The sequence below is a fragment of the Rhinolophus sinicus genome, linkage group LG01 (genome assembly GCF_036562045.2).
Source record: "Rhinolophus sinicus isolate RSC01 linkage group LG01, ASM3656204v1, whole genome shotgun sequence".
Classification (NCBI taxonomy): Eukaryota; Metazoa; Chordata; class Mammalia; order Chiroptera; family Rhinolophidae; genus Rhinolophus; species Rhinolophus sinicus.
Genome location: NC_133751.1, coordinates 119,400,975 through 119,427,908, shown reverse-complemented (window position 1 = coordinate 119,427,908; position 26,934 = coordinate 119,400,975). Strand labels below are relative to the sequence as shown.

The 26,934-nt window shown below is 43.2% G+C and overlaps 2 protein-coding genes and 1 non-coding gene across 8 annotated transcripts in view; 1 reads left to right on the top strand and 2 right to left on the bottom strand.

The window, feature by feature from the left end:
- Positions 1–21,338, bottom strand: part of LG01H2orf76 (linkage group 01 C2orf76 homolog) — a 66,513-nt gene extending 45,175 nt beyond the window's left edge. For 2 of the 6 annotated variants that reach the window (XM_074335309.1, XM_074335332.1), the window contains exons 1-2: positions 20,978–21,256; positions 7,180–7,331 (exon numbers count right to left, since the gene is read on the bottom strand). The gene's annotated coding sequence lies outside the window, so the exon portion shown is untranslated. Of the gene's footprint in view, positions 1–7,179; positions 7,332–20,299; positions 20,423–20,977 lie in introns of all 6 variants that reach the window. The other 4 variants (XM_074335321.1, XM_074335316.1, XM_019714908.2 and 1 more) reach the window with 4 other exon arrangements.
- Positions 17,184–17,291, bottom strand: LOC141568017 (U6 spliceosomal RNA). The gene has a single exon (XR_012491033.1). It is a non-coding gene; the product is annotated as a U6 spliceosomal RNA (small nuclear RNA).
- Positions 21,339–21,386: 48 nt separating the features above from the next.
- On the top strand, positions 21,387–26,571 carry DBI (diazepam binding inhibitor, acyl-CoA binding protein). The gene is made up of 4 exons (XM_019714913.2): positions 21,387–21,538; positions 22,608–22,725; positions 24,757–24,819; positions 26,278–26,571. Exons 1-4 carry the CDS (start codon positions 21,530–21,532, stop codon positions 26,349–26,351), a joined length of 264 nt encoding a protein of 87 aa, XP_019570472.1. The 5' UTR covers positions 21,387–21,529; the 3' UTR covers positions 26,352–26,571.
- Positions 26,572–26,934: the final 363 nt, after the last annotated feature.

Below are 26,934 nucleotides of genomic sequence, written 5' to 3'. Positions count from 1 at the left end.
TAAAATGAAAAAATAATGATAACACCAAATGTTGGTGAGAGTGCAGAGAAACTAGATCTCTATTCATTGCTGGTGGGAATGCAAAAAGGTATAGCTGCTCTGGGAAGGGACTATGGCAGCTTCTTACAAAACTAAACATGTGCTTATCATACAACCCAGCAATTGTATTCTTAGAACATTTTTGCCAGAGAAACAAAAACCTGTATATAAATGTTCATAGCACATTCATGTATAATACGAGGTGAGATTAAAAAAAATATGGGAATGTTTAAATTTTTAAAAATTTATTATACTAAAAGACACATTGCCATTAATCCCCCTCACAATAATCCCCCTCACTTTGAACACACTTATCCCATCTTCTGAAGCAGTTCTGGAAGTCCTCTTTCATGAGTGTCTTTAGTTGCACCGTCATGGCTGCCTCGATGTCCTGAATAGATTCACACACTATATATATATATATCTCATCACATTATTCTCTTTTTATATACTTGAAATTTTCCATAATAAAAACGTTTTAAGAGAAGATAAATGCACAAAAATGTACATTTGAGGAAGATTCTTTCATTGAAGTCCTTCTACTAGTTAACAAAAACTAGAATCCATCTAAACGTACACCAATGAAAAACTAGCTAAGTAAATTGTCACACCACAAAATAAAATCCCCTGTAGTCATTAAAGAGTGGTATGGAGCCATGGACACTAACTGAAAGATAACTATGACTTATTAGTGAATGAAAAAACAAGTCAGAAAATGGCAGGTGTATAGTCTCTTCATAACCATAGAGAGATGTTCAGAGCAACACAGCAAACTGTTAACAGCGACTATCTCTGAATGGCAGAAATCCAAGGTACTGTACTTGTTTTACATGTTTAATATTGCTTGGTGTTTTAATAATGATCAGGTGTTTTTAAATTAAGCTATTTCCCAATATACTTACATTTGCACTTTTCTGATAATAACAAAAGTTATTTTTAAAACTAAGCTATTTCTATTTCTTGTAAGAGAGATAACTGAACAAAAGCAAACAATACAGAACTTATCAAATAATGTAAAGGACAGAGAGCTCAAAATTTAACACATTTTTTGCGGGAAACTTGTAAACAAGGGCGCCAAACGGGTGACGGACTACGCATTATCTATTGTCAGCGGTACCCTATGCGTCTACCTGCCGATACAATAAATTTGGGACCGAACAAAAACAATAGCCATAAAAATAAATAGCGGTAATATTTACAAAAAAAAGACACAATGATTCCAACAAAGGATTTAGTTTTTGCATTTTTGTTCGTGTCTCCAGTGACTCCATTATACTGCTTTCGTTCGACATCTTACTTTCGTGTTTCTGAGTTCATTCTGCTTTTATAAAATATTTTTTGTTTTAAATTTCTGAAATTTCGTACAAAATACCTAACTACTGTTGTGATTGGTGCAAAATCATAGTTTTTTTTGAACTGCCTCTAGTTTCTTTTCTGATAAATATTATTTTTGAAAGTGATAATTTTATTATCCCTGGACATGAATCAAGATACATACAAGAGTGACGATGAATTGTTTGTTGACAATTTATCTAATTATTCCTGCCAAAGCGAAAGTGTACCGATGTGCAAGTTTTGTAATGTACCCCTGCACAAAGGAAAGTGTTTCGAACGCTACCACACAGTGAAGCACTATTAGGTTATAGTTTTTTTTTAAGATCTGTTGAAAATTTCGAAAAAATATTGTAATTTTGTATACATAAAATTATTTTGATTGTGAGTGTTTTTTTCTATGTTTACCTAGAATGTAGTAATTTTGTGTACATAAAAAATAGAATAACACATATTTTGCAAAGTAAATAAATAGAGACCTCTTTTTAAACTAAAACACTGAAAGTTTCATAGAAAAATATCAAATAGATCGAAAGATATGAATACTTTACGGGAAGTCTAATTTTGGCGAGAAAATGTCAAAAAAGCCCCGCGTTACGACGCGATTTGGCGGGAAAATGCCCGCTTACAAAGTGTTAAACAACCGATATGTATTTAGGGATCCCAAATAAATCCAGAAAGTATTCAGCAGTGACACCGGAAGTAGGTCCCATGCCCAGAAGGAACGTGAACTTGTCTAAGATGGCACAAGGCCTCCATATGCAGCCCCTCCCTGCCTCTGATGGCATTTGTCACCACCACAATCCACCCTTCCCATATCACTCCAGCAGCAATGACAGCCCATTTCCCACACATTCCACACTGTTTCCAAGCCTCTGACACACCTCTCCACCGTGGGATTTTCCCCAAACTTCTTCTGCCCTTCACCCCTTCCTCGTACCACATAAGCATCCTTCAAAATGCGACCAGGACCATCTGTTCCAGCATACCTACACTTTGCAGTCTGTCTGCCCGCTGCTCAGCTATCGTGCCCTCCCACTGCCCCCGCGTCTGCCCACAGCACCTAATGAAGCTATACTGAAGCCCTCTGTTGAAGGGGTCTAGCCTGCAAACTGCCTGAGCAAAGAACACTGTGGTTTACTTTTGTAGATCCAGCAACACATGTGGCACGAGGCACATCAGAGCCCCCATCAGTGTTGGGATAACTGAATCGCAGCCGAAGGGCAGAGGGAAATCGGAATTCCTCCCTTTCCTAAGGACACACTGACTCATGGTCCTGTCTACAGCAACAGTACCTAGGGTCCACGAGCTTGTCCAGGGCCATGGAAATGTTTGAGGCTGGGGACGGGGGGGGACGACCTTATTTCTCTAGAATGTGAAAATTTTGAAAAATCAAAATTAACGTTTAATTAAATACCTACAACATATAACATTTCAACAGCAACTCAGCTCTACTCATAATTATATATATATATATATATATATATATATATATATATATATATATTAGATTTAATACAGAATACTTGTATTTTTTATATGATTTATGGTGGGAATTTAAAAAGTAACAGTGCCTAGGGCTTAGAAAACTCTTTAAATCTCCCTGCCTAAAAAACCTGTCTGCCTGGCACCTTCCCCAGCTCGTTTGGGATAATGCAGGAAAAGTCATATCCAAAGCAAAGCAAAACGTAACAACAAAGAAACAAAACAAACAAAACCCTCACAGGAAGCGTCTCACGTGGAGCTCTCAGGTCCCTGAGTTACCACAGCATCGTCAGAGCCCAGAGCCCAGCACCCTCCCCTCCGAGATCAGAATTCCCTGGTCCTTGCAAATCAGTTCAGGGCTGGTTATTAGGGCCCAGGCTCCAGCAGTGTGAACAGGGGAGGGAGGAATTCAGCATGGAATGGTCAGGGAAAGCCAAGAAAAGCTGCACGCCAGGTTCTCCAGCAGCCCTACTGCTCTCATTCCCACACTGGCTCTTCTCCCCACAGCCACGTTCCAAGCAGAAAATGGGTAAACCAGCGGGGATGGGCTCCAGAGGGCAATACTAGGCGCAGTACACAGCAGCTCGGAGCACAGCATTATATGATAAGCACGAAACATGCAGACTTACAAAATGCTTGATTACTGACTTCAGATGGATCTCTATCAGCTCAAACAACAAAAAGAAGGTAACTCAGCTGATTCTGGTTATTCGCAGTGAATGTAACCTATAAAATGGTTCCAAACACTGAATTAACGAATACTGAACCACTGCTCCTAGGGAATTACAGGGCTAGGTTCCTCTGAGTCTCTGGTCACAACACTGCCACCAACCGATCAACATGTAATCTTGTTTTATGCGTGTTTCTGATTAGAGGCACCTTATTTAACATGTACTGGTGATTCATTACCATTAAACTCACAGCCAACAGCATTGTAAGTCAAGCCCTAACAAAGCTTATCAAATACACATATTTTCTTCATAAGGCACAGAGCCTTCTCGCGCTTAGAAACACAAGACAGCACATCAGCACCATGCCTAGGGGTTGTTTTAAACAGCAAAATCACCGGCAAAAAGCCTGGCACGACACAGCATCAACTGGGCATTTGTGTGTAGTGTGAGAGCTGGAACAAGGAAGCAGCAGGTCGCCTTGTTTGACCTCAGCGGGGAAAGTGAACTTTGTCCATTCCAATTTTTCACTGCTCTACACAAATCAGGGAATGACCGAGAAAGTGCCGTCAATGTTGCTTGTGGGATTACAAATAACTTAGTGAGTAGGCAAATTCACAAATAGAGTCTGCGAATAATGAGGATTGACCAAAAGAAGTTTCAAATGTACATGTGCCTTCCAGTATTTGAAGAAAGCATGTTCTTGACCTTTTTGTACAGAATGGAATCCACACTGAGCTAAGTATTAGAAGCTTGAAGTGCAGAAAAGCACTCACCACGCGGCAGTTAGCACGTAGAAGACTTTATAACTGCCTGGCAGAAAAGTGCACTGGCTGACCTTCCTTCCTGTAGCAGGTAGGTTTCTGGAAGTGGTATGTATAACTTGAATTTTAACAGCCTCGTAGAGTAAATCATTTTAACTATTTTCTAAAGTTACATCAGCTCCCTAAATTTAAGTATTACAACATCACAATTGTCATATATCAAGTATGCTTTAAAGCTTGTCTTACCCATGTGAAAAAGGTACAGCTTTCAAAAAAGTAATGTTCTAACCACACACAAAAAATATGTATGTTTATTACTCACACTACATGCCTAATTTTCCTCCAGGTTTAGAAACTAATATTATGGGACAAAGAGTCCATTCACCTACCTTTGGAAACAAATCAATAAAAAGAAGCTACGAAATACAGTTTATTGTTCTTTTATGTGAGGAAACTAAACTGGCATAAATGACCAGGTATAAAAGTAGGAAAAGGGGGCAACCAGTTAGATCAGTTGGTTAGAGCGTGAGCTCTTAACAACAAAGTTGCAGGTTCAATTCCCACATGTGATGGTGGGCTGCGCCCCCCCCCCCCACTAAGATTGAAAACGGCGACTGGACTTAGAGCTGAGCTCCACCCTCCACAACTAGATTCAAGGACAATGACTTGACTTGGAACTGATGGGTCCTGAAAAAAACAGTTACCCAATAAAATTTAGAAAAAAACAAAATAAAATAAAGTAGGAAAAAAGAGTACTGCTGAGATGAAAAAAATCACTGAATATGTAAATGATACTCAAATTATACCTGAATGATTTTGAGTAAATTATCCTATGTACTACTAAAAAACATCCAAATATGTAATTAAAAGAAAATAAAAGTTGTTTAAGGCCAGAGGAGGAGGAGGGAAGAAATCTACATTCCATTTATTACTCTTCTTAAAAATACCTGAGCACCTACCATGATGCTAAGTAAGTGAACGATCAGTGTTCCGTTAACCTTGGCAAATAAATAACTTTATGTAAAATTTCTAAATTAAAGTGTGTGTTTTTTTTGTTGCTTTTTTTTTGTTGTTGTTTTTTATTGGGGAAGGGGAACAGGACTTTATTGGGGAACAGTGAGTTCTTCCAGGACTTTTTTCCAAGTCAAGTTGTTGTCCTTTCAATCTTAGTTGTGGAGGGTGCTGTTCAGCTTCAAGTTGTTGTCTTTCAGTCTTAGCTGTGGAGGGCACAGGTCAGCTCCAGGTCCAGTTGCCAGTTGCTAGTTGCAGGGGGCGGAGCCCACCATCCCTTGCAGGACTCCAGGAGTTGAACCGGCAACCTTGTGGTTGAGAACCCACTGGCCCATGTGGGAATCGAACCGGCAGCCTTCGAAGTTAGGAGCACGGAGCTCTAACCGCCTGAGCCACCGGGCCGGCCCTTAAATTAAAGTATAAGCAAGTCACATTTTAAGACTATGACTAAAAATGAAATGTTAATTCCATTTTAATCTATTCCGGCCTACTTCAAAAGAATAATTTTTTAAAATGCTTAGAGGGAATTGTAAAAATATTCTAAAAATAGATCTCAGTAATAATGAAATAGCAAAAGCTGGTCGTTACAATAAAAAGAAAAAAGTTAACAGGAATTTGCTTTAAATTTTTTCAAAAGTATAATTTTTAAAATATGAAACTAGGTATATATTTGTAAACAAGGTCCATGTGAGGATTAAATAAATATCTGAAAACCTCTTGGCCTTTTCCCCCCCAAGTATTCAGTTATATGATTCAAATCAAAGCACTATTATATTAGAAAATTCAGTTTATTCATCTTTCACTGACATAACACTTTTGAGAAAGACATTTTCAATGGATTAATTTAGGAATGATTTTAAAGTCTTTAACAACCATTTTTTAGACAGGTTAAAAAAACAGGGGCAGCCGGATGGCTCAGTTGGCTAGAGCGCGAGCTATGAACAACAAAACAGGGTTGCCGGTTCAATTCCCACATGGGATGGTGGGCTGCGCTCCCTGCAACTAATATTGAAAACGGCAACTGGACTTGGAGCTGAGCTGCTCCCTCCAAAACTATACTGAAGGACAATGACTTGGAGCTGATGGGCCCTGGAGAAACGCACTGTCCCCCAATATTCCCTCAATAAAATAAATAAATAAATAAAGCCTTCTACCTTAAGTATTTAGATAGCACAGGCATAAAACAAATATTAGCTAAATCTGATAGCTGCACACATGCTTCTCTATGCTGTGACTGTTTTACTGCATAATGACTGGACTTTCCTGAAGAAGGGTCATAATCAATTCTAATAAATAAACCACTGATTGCTGTTCACTCTGAGGATACCACTCACTGACAAATCAACACCTACAATCCCAGAGACCTGCTTTTGTGACCTTTAATTTGGGGCAAATACACAAAATCATGGTTTGTTTTCTCTGGTCAAGGCAGGTAAGACTCTCAAAGAACTAACTATTGTGGACAGTTGAGTTCTCCAAAGGGTTAGCAATTTCACCATTTGGAAAACATATTTCACACACTTTCTTTCTTCAACAAAGTATATTGAATATAAATTCGATTTTTCTTGATTCACAATCGTCAGTGGGAATGTTAGCCTTTGTCTAGTGTATTGAGAGACAATTTATGGGTCTCTCATGCTTCTCCGTCTTATGAGCAGAGGTGCTGGCTGCCTTAGTTCTGAACTATCTTTTCAAGGATATGTGTATAGCAAACAGCCTAGGAACACTGAGCTATTATATCTCTCCAGAGTTAGAGGGCAGATGTATTCACTGTCCAGCATAATAACAATAATATCTCCCTCAGGGCTAAGGTTGGGCAGGTTTGCTTGGATGACCTGAACTCGGTCCTACAGAGGAAATAACACAAACTTGAAACTCACGCTGTTGACAGTGCTGTAAGCAGGAGCCTCAGGTCTTCTGCCAGCACCCAGCACACGGGCAGGCTGACTTGTCAGCTGTCAAGTAGAATAAAGTCTCAGACTCTCCACAGTTCCTACTGCCAAGGATGGGATGCTGTCAGAGACATGGCTTTCTGGAACAGAAAAGACAAAGGTCCCATGGGCTTGAAGGCCATAAGAAGTTTCCCTGGGACGTAGCAGCAAACATTCTGTCCAAGGTATGGGTGTGGGGAGATAAGCGTTCATTAATCTGCAGAGGATGAGCAGCAAAGGCAGGACTGAAACAAGCTGCCCAATGGGGCTTTGGTCGTTGTCACTCTCCTCAGTGAGGCAGCAAGCCCCCTGGCGCCAGACAGGAGACACTGTGGCTGCAGCTGTTATGGAAAGGGGTCCCCAGAGCTGAGGCAAATGTCAGCAGGGAGGTTCTAGGGCTTTGGGTGACGGAAAAGTTCATTAGGTGGAGCCATGAACAGCCACTGGCCACTTGAAACTAAAAGTAAGTGTGCTGTGCTTACTGGCGCGGGGCTGCCCTCCCCCTCACAGCGCCTCTGATTCCTCCCTTCAACCGCTTAGGAGGCTTTAAGGAGGACGATTAGGAGGGGGCCGAGGTCCCCCTGTCCCCAAGAGAGACTGAAAGCCGTAAGAACCCAGGTATGCTGGGGAACTTCAGGGAGGGGAGGCACTCAAACTTTTAGGGCTCTGTAAATACAGGCAGCCAAGTCACCATGCTACCTGGCCCAGTGTGGGGAGGGTAGTCAGATTCAGCTAATGGGGGTCTGGGCAGGATTCCTGCTGGGGAAGAGACACTACCATGACCTAGTGGATGGGGACCTTCTGGCCAATTCAAGTACTGTTTCAACGTCTGAATGCGTAAATTATGCGTTATATATATTAATACTTATACTTCCCTGTCCATAGTGCCAGGGGAGATCCCTCCCCATTGGGAAGAGTTACAGGTAGAGAAGTACTAGAAGGACAAGCTCCCCTATTATCCGGGCCAGTGGATGAGTCCGGAGTTCACGTAATTGCCCCTACTCTCCGATGTCCATAGTTTTCAATACATAAAAGATGTTCTGTTCACAGGCAAGTCAGAAAGCTCATTTGCTCTCACGCTCCCTGACTGCTATTATCACCAGCAGAATCCAGGGCTCTACTTGCCAAGTCAAGTTCCTTGGGATTGTGTAAGTGGATTCACAATATCCAATCCCTTTGGCCACTAAGGAACAGCTAGCTCTTCAGCCTCCCATCACCAAAAGGAAGCATAGCACCTTGTTAGGCTCTGGGTGCTGGAGGCAGTTTGGCTCTGTGCCTTGTCAGCATGGCTCTATGACACGTCAGTGTGGCTCTGTGACATGTCAGTGTGGCTCTGTGACACGTCAGTGGCTCTGTGACACGTCAGTGTGGCTCTGTGACACGTCAGTGTGGCTCTGTGACACGTCAGTGGCTCTGTGACACGTCGGTGTGGCTCTATGACACGTCAGTGTGGCTCTGTGACACGTCAGTCACATGTCTGTGTGCATGGCTGTGACATGTCAGTGTGGCTCTGTGACATGTCAGTTTGGCTCTGCGCCTTGTCAGCATGGCTCTACGACATGTCAGTGTGGCTCTGTGACATGTCAGTGTGGCTCTGTGCCTTGTCAGCATGGCTCTATGACATATTAACATGGCCCTGTGACAATGACAGTGTGGCTCTATGACATGTCAGTGTGGCTCTATGACACATCAGCGTGGCTCTATGACATGTCAGTGTGGCCAGGCTGCAGTCCAGTCCCCAGAATGCCTCTTCTAGCATGCTTCTGGTTCAACGACCACAAGGGATATTCTTTCCTGAGAGTCAGAGAACAGAAAGGGGCAGTGACCACTTTGCAGCATACATATTCTACAATGTAATTAAAATCCATAATCAGCTGACTGTAAATTACTCAAAAGGGGCATTTTCCTGGGTGGGCCTGACTTCATCAGTTAGAAGCCCTTTGGGAGGACTTAGGCCTTCCCGGAGCAGAGACTCCAAACCGCAGTGGGGGCTACAATTGCTCTCCCTTCCCCTGGGCCCCTTCCTAACTGCTGCCTGGGACCACAGGCTTCGGCTGGTGTCTGGGGGGTCCAGCCTGCTCCTCATCGGCCTTTCCTGACCACCTGCCTCTGGACTTCGGACGTGTTTGGCCAGCTCCCATGATGGAGTAAGCTGACTCTTTGCATGGTATGTGTGTGATTTATGTTTTCTCCCTATTGGCCGTGCTTCTTCAGCTGAACTCTGAATGCTACAATCCTCACCTGGACCTTCTACTTGGTCTTTTATACTGGCAGCCCCACAGGGTAGCACCCAGAGTGGTGACAAAATCAATTGCCGGCATGGAGAGCTGTCCCGCAAGCTGCAGCATGTTCTCTCCCTTTGGGCCCCACAACCTTAATGAGCCCTTTGGGGTACCAGTCTCTGTGGCTGATGATTTTGCCAACTACAGCCTCTAGCAAAGGGAGGCAGCCTGTCCCCGGAGGCGCCCCTGGATATCTGGGACTCCTCGTCCCTGGATTCTCTTGTTGGATTGACAAGGGCCCAGGTCACAGGAGAATGACCACTAGAGTACAGTGCAGGCCCAATGGGGGACATAATGGGCTTCTGTTAGTTTTATAAAAGTTCCCTTCAGGGAATAGTTGTTAATTAGAAAAAAATTGAAATTACAGCTACTGGAATGGGACACACAGATATTTGGGGAGGTGGAGGAAGAGAAACAACCCCGGCATCTATGGGGAGAACAGTGTATGGGGAGGATCACTCGTTAATGATCTGTTCTTCACAACTGCCCCTGGAACAGTTCTCAGGAAGCAAAGTACCCTGGAGAGGGTCCCCCAAACTGGTGTAAGCACCTTAAATGTAACTGACGCCTGAATCTGCCAACCCAACAGATGGCTCTGACTATAATATGATCAGCATTACCAACAAGTCTATCAGGAACAGGTACCCCAGCTCCTGTACCTCTCATGCACAACACCTGTCAGCACCTCCAGGTATCTTCTCCATGCCCCCTCAGCCCCCCCATTCCCACAGCCATAGCACAGGCATTCCATGGGGCAAATGCCACTCAGCTGGTAGCAAAACAAACAAGAAGGATTCAACTGACTGACCTCCGGCAGTCCCTCCAAAAACAAGATCTAAATGCAATGATACACGCTCAAGTGAAAACCCTAATGACAATCGGCTGACCAAAGGTCACACCGGTGGCCCTGACTACCTGTGTCCTCCGAATCAAAATGACTTTCAGTAAGGCCAAGTCCAATTTACTAAAACTCATTTTTAATGGTCAAACCAGTAAGTATCTGACTTGGCTTCTTAAGAAGAAAAAATAAGTCCTGCTGTTAAATTTGGTAGGGAGTAACCTTCAGCCACATGAAACAGTTTTCAAATAGCCAAAACAGAACTAATATTCTCTGGAGGAGAATGAGGAACAATGACTCTTTTTTCAGCTTTAATAGTCACAACTCTAAGTTAAAAATTCAGAATCCATGGTGATTCAGAGAAAATAACAATAAATTTTAAGTGGCAGTGTCCTATACTTCCGCATCTGGAAAGATGGAGTTGATGTACTTTTCTCTATACCCTCTGCTAAGTACAACTAAAAATCCTGGACATTACAAAACCAACATAAAAAGGTCTGAAAGGTGGCAGACTGGCTAGGGACCTCGAGACCCGAGGAACGACACCGTGGCGAGGTCCCTAGGTTTTCATATACGTCAGACATGAAGCTGATGAAGTCGGCAACCTGTACCCTCCAACAGATGCAGGGGAAAAAAGGCTGCACAAAAGCCTGCTCTCCCTGGCCACGGGACCAGGCAAGAGGCAGCCTAGTGGGACAGAAAACCTTTAGATAATAAGCACTCTACTCCAGCCAGAAATCACAGATGAAACTGTGGTCCCACCCACACTCGCAAAGGTGGAGCTGGAGCCTAGATTTCTACTTTCGCAGGCTTTAGTGAGGAGCCCCCCTCCCCACCCCACCCCACCCACAGGCTGATGTCAGAGAAGGCAGCGTAGGGAGCTGAGCAATGAGCCTGACCCCCAATCCCAGAGTCAGTGGAGACCACCTGGGAGCTCGGCTGTCCACCTCCACCAAAAGTAATGCAAGACCCCTCCCCCTCCACCCTGGGCAGGTGCTGAGCATTTAGCAGGGTTACTCCATTGTACTGCGACCTTGCCATCCATTCTGCTTGGCCCTCGGCCTGCAGGGACCTTAAACTGACACTAGTCCCCTCATGCAAGCACATACCCGAGATAGCAGCCTGCAGAGTCACAAGCTGATAGAAGTTCCTGATAGGAGTCCTCAACAGCCCTTGTGATCAACAGTTTCCCCTGCTGCCTTTCAGTGCCTTCCCCTGGGGCACCCTTTAGATAAGACCCCCGTGGGGCTTACCAGAGCCCCTCACTTTTGGTTTGAATTGACCCATCAAGCCTTAGCCTAGAAACCCCAAAGCACTCCACCCACAGACCCTAATCCAGGCATGTGGCCCGGGTCCTGCCACGCTCTCTGCCCTCTGCCTTGACCTCACGTGTGGCCCCTGAAGAGCACCATGTACCTCCTTCAGGACTTGTGAATAATAACCTTCTCTACTTCAAATTCTCTTGCAATCTTCGGTTGAGCTCAGCATCCGGCATCCTTTGCTCCATTTAACCAATGTTAATTTAACTAAGTCAGAACAGATAGTGTCAGAGGAGGCCTGGCAATGAGTCAGGACTTTCACAGACACCCATCCATAATAAGGCCACCCTAACCTGCACCCCAGTGTCTGTGGAAGACATGGAGGAAGCAGTAAAGAGGTACTCGTACCCCTCCCAAACAGAGAGGTATCCTGCAGAGGCCTAGTAGGGATCAGAACTCCCACCCGACCTCAGGGCTCAACAAGGACCAAATCAAGAACCTAAACTTCAAGCCCCACCTGTAGTAATAGGTCAGCAGTTCCCCTTCCTCTGTCAGAGGGGTACCAGAAAAAGTCACTAAAACAGGATACTTAAATAAGTTCAAGTCTCAGAACATAACACCCAAAACGTCCAGGTTTCAACTGAAAAATCACTCAGCATCCCAAGAACCAGGAAGATCTCAACCTGAATGAAAACAGGCAATCAAGTGATGCCAACGCCAAGATGACAGAAATATTAGAATCATATGACGCAAGTTTTTAATCATAAAAATGCTTCAATGAGCAATTACAAATATGCTTGAAACAAATGAAAACTTAAAAAGTCTCATAAAAGAAAAGGAAGCTATAAAGAAAGAAATTTTAGAACTGAAAAATACAATTCTGAAATTTAAAAACTCAATGAATGGGCTCAAAAGCAGAATGGAGGAAACACGGGAAAGAATCAGTGAACTGGAAGATAAAACAACAGAAATTACCCAACCTGAACAGCAAGAAAATACTTAAAAAATAAATAAATGAACAGATCCTTAGAACCTGTGGACTATAATAATCCTGTCATTAGAGTTCTGAAAAGATAGGGTAAAAGGTAGGGTTAAAAAAGAAATAGCTAAAAACTTTCCACATTTGGTAAAAGATAAAACCCTATAGACTCAAGAAGTGAACCCCAAACAGGACAAACCTAAAGAAATCCCCTCCAAAACACATCATAATCAAAGTTCTGAACACTAAAGACAAAGAAAAAATCTTGAAAGCAGCCAGAGAAAACAAATTCAAATGACAGTAGATTTTTCATCATAAATCATGGAAGCCACAGAAAGTGGCACATTTTTCAAATGCTAAAAGAGAATAATCATCAATCCAGAATCCTATGCCCAATAGAAATATTCTTCAGAAATGAAGAGGAAAACAAGGCATTCTCAGATGAAGGAAAACTAAGAGAATTTGTTAGCAGCACAACTACCCTAAAAGAATGGATAAACAATGTCTAAACAGAAAGAAAATAATAAAAGAAGAAACTTTGGACCAACAGGGTCAATTCACCAACAAGATACAGCAATCCTAATGTGTATAAAAACAACAAAACTATTAAATATTTGAAGAAAAAGCTAACAGAATTGAAAGAAGAAATAAGATAAATCCACAATTGCAGTTGGAGATTTCAACAACCCTTTCTCATCAATTGATAGAATAACTAAAGAAAAAAGCAACAGGAATATAGAACTCAACAATACCATCAACCAATAAGATGTAACGGACATTTATAGAACATTCCACTAACAACAGCAGAATGTATATTCTTTTCAAGTGCCTGCAAAATACATACCAATAAGACCATATCCTGGGCCATAGAAAAACACATAACAAATTTAAAGAAGTGGAGCGGCCAGCGGCCAGTTGGCTCAGTGGTTAGAGCGCAGTGCTCTAATCTCAGGGTAGCCGGTTGGATTCCCACATGGGCCAGTGAGCTGCGCCCTCCACAACTAGATTGAAAACAACGATTTGACATGGAGTTGATGGGTCCTGGAAAAACCCATTGTTCCCCAATATTCCCCAATAAATTAAAAAAAAAATTTTAAAGAAATGAAATCATACAGAGTGTATTTTATTACCTCAGTGGAATCAAAACAGAAATGAAAAACAGGAAGATATCAAGAAAATGGCAACACTTGGAAAGTAGGCAAGTGACAGCTATACAATCTCTGGGTCAAAGAAATTAAAGGAAATTTAAAAATACACTGAATTGAATGAAAATAAAAAGTACAACATAAAATTTGTGGGACATAGTTAAAGCAGGACTAAGGGAAACTTACAGCATTAAACGCATACGTTAAATAAGAAAAAAAAAATCTCAAATCAATAATCTAAGCTCCCACTTCAAGAACCCAGAAAAGCAAAACAAACCGAAAGCAAGCAGAAGGAAAGAAATAATAAAAAACAGAAATCAATAAAATTGAAAACAGAAAGACAATAGAGAGAAAAATCAATGAAAAAAGAACTGGTTCTTTGGAAAGATTTTTAAAATTTGACAAATCTTGCACAAGATTGGAAAAGAAAAAAGAAAATACAAATGACCAATATCAGCAACAAAACAGAGGATATCATCACAGACTCTGCATACATCATGAGGATAAAAGGGAATACTATGAACAAATTTACATATGCAAATTTCACAACTTAGGTAAAATGAAACAATTTCTTGAAAAACACAAACTACCACCACTTACCCAATATGAAACAGAAAATTTGAATGACCCTGTACCTATTAAGAATATTGAATTCATAATGCTAAAACTCCCAAAAAATATATCTCCAGGCCCAGAAAATTTCATTGGGGAATTCTACAGAACACTTAAAGAATTAACATCAGTTCTACACAATCTCTTCCAGAAAACAGGAGAAGAGGGAACATTTTCTAATTCATTTTATGAAGCTAGTATTTCCATAACAAACCAGACACGTTATAAACACATAAAAAAGAAAATTAGGGGCGGCTGGTTTGCTCAGTGGATTTGTATGCTGAAAACTAAAACTGCTGATGAAAGAAATCAAAGAAGATCAAAATAAATGGAGAAGTATACTATGTACATAGATTGGAAGACTCAACATAGTAAAAATATCAATTCTCCCCAAATCAATATACAAGTTTAACACCATTCCTACCATCAAAGCAAGATCTTTTGTAGACATAGACAAGATTATTCCAAAATTTATATGTAAAGATAACTAGGACACCTAACATAATTTTGAAAAAGAAGAATCAATTTACCCAATTTCAAGACCTATTATATAGCTATAGTAATCAGTACTGTGTGGTATTGGTGGAGGAATAGATGCATAGATCAACAGAACAGAAGAGAGAATTCAGAAAAAGACCACATAAATATGCCCAGCAGATTACTGACAAAGGTGCAAAGGCCATTCAATAGAGGAAAGATGTCTTTTCAAAAAATGGTTCTGGAGTAATTAGATACCAGGACAAAAACAAAAAAATGAATCTCAACCTAAATTTTACACCTTATTAAAAAATTAACTAAAAAAAAAAAGGATAATGTTAACTGTAAACCACAAAACTTTTACCAGAGAGAGAGAGAGAGAGAGAGAGAGAGGACAAAAATCTTCAAAATTTAGGGCTAGGCAGAGTTATTAATTTTGACACCCAAAGTGCAATCCATAAAAGGAAAAACTGGATTTCATCAAAATTAAAAAATATGCTCTGTGAAAAACTCTATTAAGAGGATGAAAAGACAAGCTAAAAACGGGGAGAAAATATTTGCAAATCACATATCCAACAAAGGACTAGTATCTAGAATACATAAATAACTCTCAAAACTCAACGTTAAAAAAAAATCCAGTTAAAACATCTGCAGAAGACACAAAGAGACATCGCACAGAGGAGACATACAGATAGCAGATAAGCACATGAAAAGATGTCCAACATCATTAGCCATTATGGAATGCAAATTAAAATTGCAATGAGATACTACTACACATCTACCAGAATGCTTAAAATAAAAAAGTGATAACACCAAATGATGGCAAGGATGTGGAGAAACTAGATCTCTCATTCACTGCTGATAGGAATGTAAAAGGATACAGCCACAGTGGCAGTTTCTTACAAAACCAAACATGGAATGGTTATATGGCCGAGAATTGCATTCCTGGGCATTTATCCCCCCAAAAATGAAAACGTATGTTCACATAAAAATCTGTACATGAGTTATTTGGTGGCAGCTTTATTGGTAATAGCCAAAAACTGAAAACAACACAGCTGTCCTTCAATGGGTAAATGGTTAAACAAACTGGTTCATCATAGGATTGACTACAACTCAGCAATAAAAATGGAACAAAATATTGGGTCACGCAACAACCTGGATGAATCACCAGAGAAGTAAGCTGAGTGAAAAAGCCAATCCCAAAGGTTGCAAAAGACATGATTTCACTTAGATAATATTCTTGAAACAACAAAATTAGAGAAATAGAGAACAAATTCCTGGTTGCCAAGGGCTAAGGAAGAGGGAAGGGCAGGAAGGAAGTGCTTGTGGCCATCAGAGTAATAAGAGGGATCCTTAACGAGGGGAATGTTCTGTATCTCATGGCGCTTTATTTACGGTGGCCACGACATGCAAACAACCAAAGTGTCCTTCGACAGGTGATTGGATAAAGAAGATGTGGTACATGTATACAATGGAATACTACTCTGCCATAAGAAAAGATGAAATAGTGCCCTGTGCGACAACATGGATGGATCTGGAGATTATTATGCTAAGTGAAATAAGTCAGACAGAAAAAGTTGAGAACCGTATGATTTCACTGATATGTGGGATATAAAACTGAAAACAACAATGGAACAAGACAAACAAACAAAGCAACAAAAACTCATAGACACAGGAAATGTTCTGTATCTTAAATATACCACCGTCAGTGTACTAATGGCAGTAGGTGTTATGGTTTTACCAGATGTTATCATTGGGAGAAAATGGGTAAAGGATATAAGAGATCTCTGTTATTTAACAGCTGCATGTGAATTTACAATTATCTCAAACTAAAAATTAACTGTTTTTTTTTTTCAATTAGTTTCAAGTGTACAAAACAACATAATAGACATTTATATTAATACCCCTCTCAAAGTGATAACCCTCCTCCCCCAAGCTACTACCCCTCTGACTTCGTACATAGCTGTTACAATACCATTGACTACCTTCTTTATGCTATACTCCACCTCCTGTGACTATATATATATTTCTTTCTTATAGTTGACATACAGTATTATTCTACTTCAGCTTCAGTTGTACAACGCACTAGTCACACATCTATAGTATGAAGTGATCCCCTTGATAAGGCCAGTGCCCATCTGGCACCCTACATAATCTTTACAACATCGTTGATTATATTGATTATATTCCCCATTCTGCATTTCATATCCCAGTGACTATACTGTCTACTAATTTGCTCTTTCTAATCCCTTCACCTTCTCCCCATCCCGTCCCCCTATCTAACAACCAAGTTTTTTCCCCCTATATCTCTGAGTCTAATTCTGTTTTGTTTGCTCATTTATTCTGTTTAGATTCGACATAAAAAATAAGGAACGTTTCACGAGTTTGCATGTCATCCCCGCACAACGGGCCATGCTAATCTTCTCTGTATTGTTCCAATTTTAGTACATGTGCTACCGAAGCGAGAATTTAGCTGTTTTTTTTAATATAGTTATAATATTATAAAAACTATGCATAGTGTCAGATGGGCACTAGACTTACCAGAGGGATCACTCCATAAATTACATAAATGTCTAACCACTATGCTAAAACTAATATAACATTGAATATCAACTACTACTTAAAAAAATAGCCTTGGCGTATAAAGTACAGCACAGTGAATATAATCAATAATATCGTAATAACTAAGTACAGTATCAGATGGGTAATACTTATTGGGGTTATCACTTTGTGAGGTATATAAATGTCTGTTTTGTACACTTGAAACTCATAATAAAGTAAATAAATCAAATTCACCTCTAACAACCTAATTCCAAAGCATTTACCAAGCACCTGTCATGTGTAACTGGGAGCTAAGGAAACAACAAAGAAGACAACGTAGATTCAGAAGAGAGTTTATCCTTCTAATGAAGTTGAACAAGAACTACAGTACTGAACGCAAGATGCCTTCATAAGGTGCTCATTATTCCTGCCCATAGTCATAAATATTTCTAAACAGCACCTGACCAGTGAATGACCAATTTATGTTTAAGTAATTGTAAAGAAAGGCTCTTCCCTTGCTTACTACCAGCCAGTACAGAGCTCGTCCCCACCAGGACCCCCTGCTCCCAAGCCCTGGTCTCCGTGCCTCACCTCTGCCCAAAGCACCACCTACCATGTTGGCGGGACAGAAAGAGGACAGGGGAAACGAGAGGATCATACACTTGTGTGACACACACACACTCACTCTTCTCTCATGCCCAATTCCTCTGAATCTGAACCCCCAAAGAAAGAAGAGAAAGGCACAGGGGAGGGACTGGTGAAGACCTCCAGCTGCCAGGCTCCTCTCACTACAGTTACGCTATCAGAAAAGGAAAAGAGACACAGGAGGAGAAAAGAAAGGGGGAAAGGAGAGAAAAGCTATGCTGTATTCTCATCCCACGTCCTCAGCTCTTACCTCAGCCTTCACAAAACAAAGGCCACCAACTCGGCTCACCTCTCTCCACTCCTTTCCCAGGAGCATTTCCCAAGGGCCCCCTTCCCTTTAAAACACACTAGTCTCCTCCCAGTTTTGCTAGAGCCAAGCCTCAGGAGTCACATTCTATGAAATTAGAAAATAAATACCGACTAAATATAATTCACCAATTGTTAATATTCTAACCCTTGCCTTCTAGTAAAGCTTTACTGTAACTGTAGTCCATTTTTTAATGATAGGTTACTTTTAGAATTAGAGGTTTAGTTTATACCAAGCAACCTAATATTAAACTACTATTCACACCCATTGGGCAATAGCTGCTTTCCCTGCTGTTACAATATATCTTGCCTGTCTGGCTTTACACTGAGACCCAGGAAGTAAAGCCTCTGAGAGTCAAAATTGGAATCCCAAGAATGTGAGGGTTAGCTGCTTTACTCCAGCCCATAGTTTCACATTCAGTTCTAATAAACTTAGTTGGTTTCCAAGTTCATGGCTATTGAGAAGGAATACATTTTACAGAGAAAAAGCATGCCATGCGCTCACCCACCATTGGCTGAGTGCCTAAGAAGTGCCAGGCCCTTGGAGATAGGCATCGACCAATACACAGTGATCCCTACCTCCCTGCCTTATGTAGAGTGGGCTCAGAGAGGACAAATGCAAATAAAAATGACTGTAAATAATTACAAAATGTGACAGTTGTTAACAAGGATATAAACAGAGCTGAGGAACTTGCACTTTCTCAGGATACGAAGAGCAATTTCCTTTCCAATACTGTTGAAATCCAGAATAAAACACTGCATAATTGATTGACCCTCAATATACTCTAAAAAAATTTTTTTAATTAAATCCTAGATCCTGGCTTGTTACCACCTCCTCATGTTAAAAGCAGAATGCCATTCCAATCACCTGGAGTAGAAGTAGTAAGTGGAGGGCTTAAGGTAGCATTTCCATAGGTGGCGATTACCAAAAATGGGTCACTGAGAAGTGAAGCAGGAAGTAGGCTAGAGAGTAAGCCTTCAGCTACTTCAAAACTAGGCCTAGGCTGGGCCCTGACAGACACTCTTCCTTCACCTTGTCAAGATCACTTAGCAAGCACCCTGATCCCTGGGATCTATAATCCTTACTAGTTGCATGCTTAGTTGCTTTGGGCAACTTTTGTAGACCAGGTGGCACAAAACCATATTGTGGAAAATGGGTTTTTTAGCAAAGTGGAGTATATTCCAAACAAGGAACCAACAAATCAACCCCACTTAAACTGGAGACTGCCAAGTTAATTTAAAACACTAATCTCGCTTTCTACAATATTTAATTCCAGTCTAAACTCAATCACACCAACCAATCTTTGAGGAATATTTTTTAAATTATATTATCAGAGGTACCTAATCTTTTCAAAGATGCCAAACACAATAACCTAATGTCAAAACCTACTGACTAAGAGATACCGCTGACTGCAAATCTGACCCACAGAGGCAATCTGAATTTCCGTCAAGAAAGCTGTAAGCCCATAAGCACCAAATAATGGACCAAAAGTGAATCCAGGCTTCATCTGGGCCTCAGAAGGAAAAAAGCAGCTCTGAATTGTCATTTTGGAAGAAATCTACATTTCTTACAGTTCAAATATAATTTCCCCCAGTTTAACTCCAAGACTTGTTATTTTGCTTGGTTTGCTTTGTCAAACAAAATTATTCATAGACTAAAGATTCTAGATTTGTTCCTTGCTACTGTATCTCCACTTCTTCCCATAAAAGCCAGATCTACATTAAGTTTGTAGTCGGAAAGCTTCCACCTGGCCTTTCTTTCTAAACACTGCAGCTGTAATTGGGGGGAGAGGGGAGGGAATGGGGTTTGAGATTTGTAGTTCAGTCCTCTTGTTACAAATTATGAATCGGAGAGGAATGATCTCTTTTTTAATGATCTCCAGAGAATTTTCCGTCAAGCACCCCCCTTCACCCAGCTCCTCCGTAACCACCAGGAAATTCTCCCCTTAGTTTCTTGGGCACCATTCTCAAATTCCCCCATCTACCTGTGCCGCTCCTTTCAGTTCCAATGGAGAACATCAGCCTTGCAATGACCCGACCCCTCCGACATCATCCTCTGCTCTAAAGCCTGTGACTTCCAGTCTCACTCAGAATTCATGTCAAAGTCCCTATAAAGACCAAGCTCTGCATGATCTGGCCAGCCTGCCAGTCTCATCTCCTCCTACTCTTCCCCTCACTCCTTGCTCACATCCTTACACTAATTGTCTACCTGAAATGTTCCTTCCTCTCCTTTGGAGGCTTTCTCCAATGTTACCTCCCCCTCCACCCCCACCTCCCCATGTAAAACTATAAACTTCCAACTTCTTAGCACCCTAACAAACTTCCTATTTAACTTATTTTATTAACTATCCCCCCCAATGTAAGTTCAAGGAACGCAAGGATTTGTTTTTTTCACTGCTGTTATCCCCAAGGCCCAGAACGGTGCAAGTCACCTGACAAAAGTTCAGTAAATATTTGTGAATGAAGTTAAGATTCATTCACTTAAGGACTGTTTGCTGGGCACCTGGCTCGGGCCAAGACTGTTCAAGTCAAGACAAGTGAGCCACTATCCCTGACTTGAACGCCCCAGATGGAGAACTGAACCACAAACAAAAATGTGCAATACAAGGCTGGAAACTGAGGCCACGTGCAGACATGCTAAATGCTCAGATTGAGAGAGAGACCTCGGCTTCGCCTTTCTGGGGACCGGCCCAGCTCCCCACCATCGCGCAGTTCTCCAGGGATATCCTCTCGGTAACGGGGACGGAGAGGTTACTCGTCCAGAGGGGCTACTTCCGGCCTCTTCACACCGGGCACAGGATTTAACGACACAAATTTAAGTCTCTACTCTTCAGCCTCCGCCCCCTCTCCTTTGCTCCAAGGCCCGCTCCCCACAGCGGCCTGGGACTGAAGCCCGCTGGTCCCAAAGCACTTTCCCCCTAAGCGCTCCCTACTTCCGCGGTCCCCACCTGCTCCCGGCGTCCCCTTCGGCTCCTCTCTGCGCGAGCGCGAGCGGCCCCACGTGGGATCCGGCTAACAGGGCAGCGCTCAGCGACTGGCCACGCCCCCAGAGTAGAGCAGGTTTCTGATTGGCTGCCCCTCGCTCGCCCGAGCGAAATTTGGGAGGCTTGTGACTGTGCCTCTAACGGCGCTGCCAGTGGAGTCTTGTGCTACTGCTTCTTCCTCGTCGCCGCTTCCGCTGGCCCACTGGAATTCTTGCAACCAACCCTGCCGGCATGTCTCAGGTATAACGCGTGCCCAGCCTGGCTGCCGGAGTGCAGCGGGGCGGGGGGCCGGTGCGGGGACCATTCTGCAGGCAGGGCTCCGCAAGGTCTTTTCCTGCTTGGCTCCGCTTTTTCTCCTGGATCCATGCCCAGCCCTGACTCTGGAGAGAGCCTTGTGAGGGCAACTTTGCGGTTTGGGACTCCCAACACTGCACCTACTCCGCAACTGCTGGGAAGTTGCCCATCCGGTGGACTTCGCGTAGAAGCAGGGATAGGGGTCGGAGGCGAGGGTCCCAGGTAGAAAGATGGGAGCTAGAGAGTTGCGTGGATTGAAGGAGCAACGGGAATGAGTCCCCTGTCCGGAAGGACTAGACAGGAATAGGGGCACCATGCGGAGCAGGGAAGCAGTGGCTGAGAGCTTGGAGGTCAGTGAAAGTTGGGGCCGAGTGTCCGGCGTACGGGAAGGAGAGAGTGCGCCTGGGAAGGAGTGACTCAGAGGCCTTTCCCTCGCTCGAATGTAGACGCTGTGTAGGCGGACCTCTGGCTTCTCTCACCTCTCACCAGTGCGGCACTGGGACAGAGGTTGGCGCTGGACGCCCCAGCCCCAAGGAAAGGGCGCTAACGAATTCGGGCCACTGACCCCGATGTACTCATTCCCTGTCCCCTTCTCAGCTGTTTCAAGCACCCTTTGCGCCCCTACACAGGTCAGGGCTTCACTGGGACATCAGCCATTCCCCAGTCTGACCCGGGTGTGGCCGGGCAGTTTGCCATGCTGCTTTTCCTGCTGAGTGTACTTCCACTGCAGGCAGTCTGTGCCTGCCTCGGTCACCACTGTATTTCCAGTGCCTGATACCTGGGAGAGTTGAGAGCTCCCTATACGTAGATGTTGATCAATAAGTGAACCAATGTGCTTCCCCTCTTTGTTTTGCTGAATCTTCCTAGCTGCCCTGTTGAGAGAGGAGAGGGGGGCCCTTGGGGGTGGGGGGAGTGCTGCTTTTCCTCACCTACATTGCAGGAGGAGTGCTGCCGCTCCAACCCCACCTCCCCATTACTGAGCTCTAATCAGGCCTTTCCTCCCCCTCACATTTAGGCCGAGTTTGACAAAGCCGCTGAGGCTGTTAAGCACCTCAAGACCAAGCCAGCAGATGATGAGATGCTGTACATCTACAGCCGCTACAAACAAGCCACTGTGGGTGATATAAATACAGGTATGCTGAGATAAGTGTGGGAGGGCCCCTGTTCACAGCAGGCTCAGCAGCCTTGATTGGTGCTGGAACTCTTAGTCAGTGGGAATCTCACTCAAAACCACCCAAGGTCCTACTCTTGGGTGGGGCATGGTGATGTTTCATGATGCTCCTGGGGTTTATGCTAGGAGAGGTTCCCCAAAGATCATGTTCCTGGATGGGGTTCATAGACCCTGTACTTTTCTTGGTATCTTGGTAGCTCAGCTAGCAGAACTAGTTTTTTAAATCCTAGTTTTGGAAGGACTTTACTGATTATCAAGAGCATTTCCCATCTACTTGGGAAGACGCATAGGCCCCAGCTTGGAAGAGACTTGCTCCAAACTCTCAGCTCAGTACTAGGTATCTTTGTTGAAACATACTGCTTCCACCCCAGATGGGCAAGATCAAAGTCTTGAAGCACTTGGCAGCCAGGCCAAGCCCAGTATCAGGAGCCGAGAAGCAGCTGGCTTCTTGGGGCAGGTTAGAACGTTTGTGCTGAAACAGTTCCCGATGACCATTTATTCTCTGCCAAAAAATCTTGATACAGATTTTGAGGCCATAGTTTTGGACTACCGTATTCTACAATACTGCCTTTCTTGCCCTGGCTGGTTTTCATTCTGCTCCAAAGTCCCTGAAACTTGTGTATGTACTGAGGCAACAGCAGGGTGCAGTCCATGGCAGGACAGAAGGAAGTCACCCCTACCCCTGTTCAAGAGGGTGAGCATGGCCCCCAATTCCTCTGTAGTTGGGGTGGAGGGTGGAGCAGGTGTGTTGGCTGCCAGCCAGCTGGAAGCAGGAGAAGGTGCCAAATCAAACTTGGGTTCATATCAAGGGCTGGGGTGAAAAAAGTCTTGTGGCAAAGGTGAGTTTTACACTGGATTTATAAACTCTGTATCCTCCCAGGGAGGGGAAGGAGAAATGAATTGGGGTGGGGGAGATCAGATCAGCCAAGACGCTCTTCTGCTAAGCAATATTTTCACAGAGTCTGGCCTCTGCCCTGCTTTCACAGAGGATAAGCACGCTGGCTCGGGAATAGATCGCTTCCTGATCAGGGCGTTATCAGCACCCCCTCGGACTGCATGGTGCAATACAGTAGCCACTAGCCACGTGTGGTTATCTGAATTTAAACTGAAAATAGTTCAAATTTTAAAAAATCAAAAATTCAATCTTCAGTTACACAAACCACCATTCTAGGTGCTCAGTTGCCACAAGTGACAGGTGGCTCCTGAGTTGGACAGCACGACTTACATTTCCATGATCGCAGAAAGGGCTGTTGGGGGGTGCTGCTGTAGGATTTGGATGATGATGCTGCAGGTACACCTCCCAGGTATCCCAGAATGCTTTCCTGAAAGCACTAGGGAAGACTCAGTGTTCCTCAGACATGGTGGTCCAGGCTGTGGGCACCGCGATTGCTCCCCTTGCCTTTGTTCTCAGTGTTGCAGTAAAATCGTCAGCAGGGAGGTAGTGTGTTTCCCAAGTGCCGCCGATAACAGGTCTGTAAGAATTAAACCATGGTATAACTTAAAGAAACCTTGCTGTCAGGGAAAACCTCCCACACATCAACAAGAAATAGACTAACAATTTGGTAAAACAATGGGGCAAGGATATGAGCAGACAATTCACAGAAAAGAACACCCAGGTAACAGATAACAATAGTGCATGAAGGAGAGAAATGGGGTGGGAGGGAAACTTCATAGTCGTCCCCTTTGTAGCATCTGAATTTCAAGCCATATGCATGGATATAGTACTTGTTTTCTAATTACACTTTTTAAAAGGAGAAATGTGGGGGTTATTTAACTTATAAGACAGGATTCCCTAGTAATGAGAATAGTTTTCCTCCTATTTCCTCTAGGTTTTAAGTTTGGATTTCTATATACTGTTCTAGGCCCATTTACCTCCATGACAGAATGTAGAAGGAGTAGATGTAATAAAAGATGGCTTTCATGGCAAGAAAGTTGATAACGTTCTCCATTAGAACTCGAAGCAGATCTAATGTCTTTCCTTTTCTTATTTAAGAACGGCCTGGGATGTTGGACCTCAAAGGCAAGGCCAAGTGGGATGCCTGGAATGAGCTGAAAGGTAATTGTTCTAATCAGTTTCCTTAGTTTGTGAAGCCCAGTAATGAAATACTCTTTATTATGGGTGATTAAAGGGGTGAGGAAAGAAAACAAAGTGGATGAGGCACATGTTGGAAACCAGGTTGACCGGTGTCAGAATGGAAAAAAACTGGGCCACCTACTTTTTTTCCTAATGCCATTTCTGCCTTTTCCAAAAGCACCATGTCTGAGCAGTGGTATCATCTGGAGAGGATGAGCTGGGACTAGGCCACTGAAAAACAGATTAGAAGGTGATATAGTTGGCAAGGGCTTTCTATATGTATTCGGAATAAGGGGTGGTTTCCTTCCCATACCTTCCTCTCCCCCACAATGCCAGGCAGTAACCCCATAAGCCAAGCAGCCCTCCCACTTCCCTTCCAGCCAGAAAGGCACAAAAAAAGAAGGGAATGAGCTAATGCATGGCAAGGTTCTGGCACCTCATAGGCTCAGTGAATGGAGCTATTATATGCTAAGCTACAGCAGCCAAGAAGTGTTTCAGCTCCTACTATATCACGTGCCACCTGCGACAGCAAGACCCAAAAGTTGGCACCAAAGTGCCTGCCAGCTTTTGTGTTCTTGCTAGCTAGTTTCTGAATAAGCCCTCTGTCTTCCTGCAAATGAGAAACCCTTCAATTCAAAAAGGGCCAGAATACAATAAAAACACTCCTAGGATTTGCTAAGTAACTAGAACGGGAAAGCCTGTCCATTTTCATTGAGCATTTCCATACCATCCTCGGGCCCCATGCTCCCCAGTGCTTTAGAACGTGCTCCAATGCCCAGCAGGTATCTCTCCGTCGCTATGGCATCCAGGAAGATAGATGTTGCTCTCTCTCAGGGATATAGTCAGTGTCCCTTGTACAGCAGCAAGAAAGCAAAGATTTGCCTTATTACCCTCCAAAAGCCAGCTACTTTTGCTCAGAGTTCTCAAATTTTTTCTTATAACTTCTCTCTGGGGAGAAGAGGGTGCCAGGCTTTGCTTTTTCACTGCCAGCTTATCAACTCTGGGAGACAAAGCTCAACAGAGAAATGCTTGATAGGCCAAAGCCAACCCTGAGAGGCAGCAGGACCGGTAAAGTCACCTGGCTCCCATGTTAGAGTTTCCTGCCTGTCGAGAGGGCCCAACCTTTCTCCCGAGGCTCAGGTTAAACCACTCACTCATGACAGTGGGGGCCTCACATGGCCAGTAGGCCAGTGGCAGGCCTCAGGACAGCCCTACACACATTGGTTCAGTGCTCTATGGAGCATTCACTGTTGGCCAGACTCTTCAAATACCTCAAGTCAAATCCTGGCCAGGTCTCTGAGATGCAGTAAGTAGGACCCCCCACTTCACAGGTGAGAAACTGAGCCTCAGCGTGTTAAACCAGGGATGTCTGGGTATCTAAAGATGCTGCTTTTCTATCATGCTGCTTCTCTGACCGACAATCTGGTTGATTCTTTACAGGGACTTCCAAGGAAGATGCCATGAAAGCTTACATCGACAAAGTAGAAGAACTAAAGAAAAAATACGGAATATAGGGACTGGATTTGGCTGCCAGCCACGCATTTCATCTAAACTGATACCATGCCTTGTTTTTCTAATACTGTGGATGAAGTGAAATAACACAAATAACCTGTTAACCCACTTCCTCAACTCTGTCCAGGGTATGGCTCTAACAGATGAGGGGCTGAAACGGTTACTGACCTTGCTGACTAGTTTTTATCTGTAGATCAATTAAAAGTGCATTTGTTACTTTAAGTCTTTGGCAATCTGGTTTCTTGAAATAATTTACTCTGTTCCAATCTCACTTCCTTACTTCCTTTTTCTAAAGATTTTCCTCTGGACATGTTTGAGCTCACCCGCCACTGTATTCTGCAGGGGTGTAAGGCAGGTGGTCCCACGTGTTCCGGGCCTGGAGTGCACTCACCTCCCATTTCTTTCTCCCTCCCAATTCCAGCTGCACCCATCAGGCAGGCTGGCTGAGGCTTCAGTCTGCAGGTACTTCCAGCCCTCTGTCAGAAACATTGCAGGCCTCCTACACTGAGGAAGGCAAGGTTGATGAGTGTTTGAGGTTTGTCTCAGGTCTAACCAGTCCATGGTTACAGAGAAAATGAGCAAGGG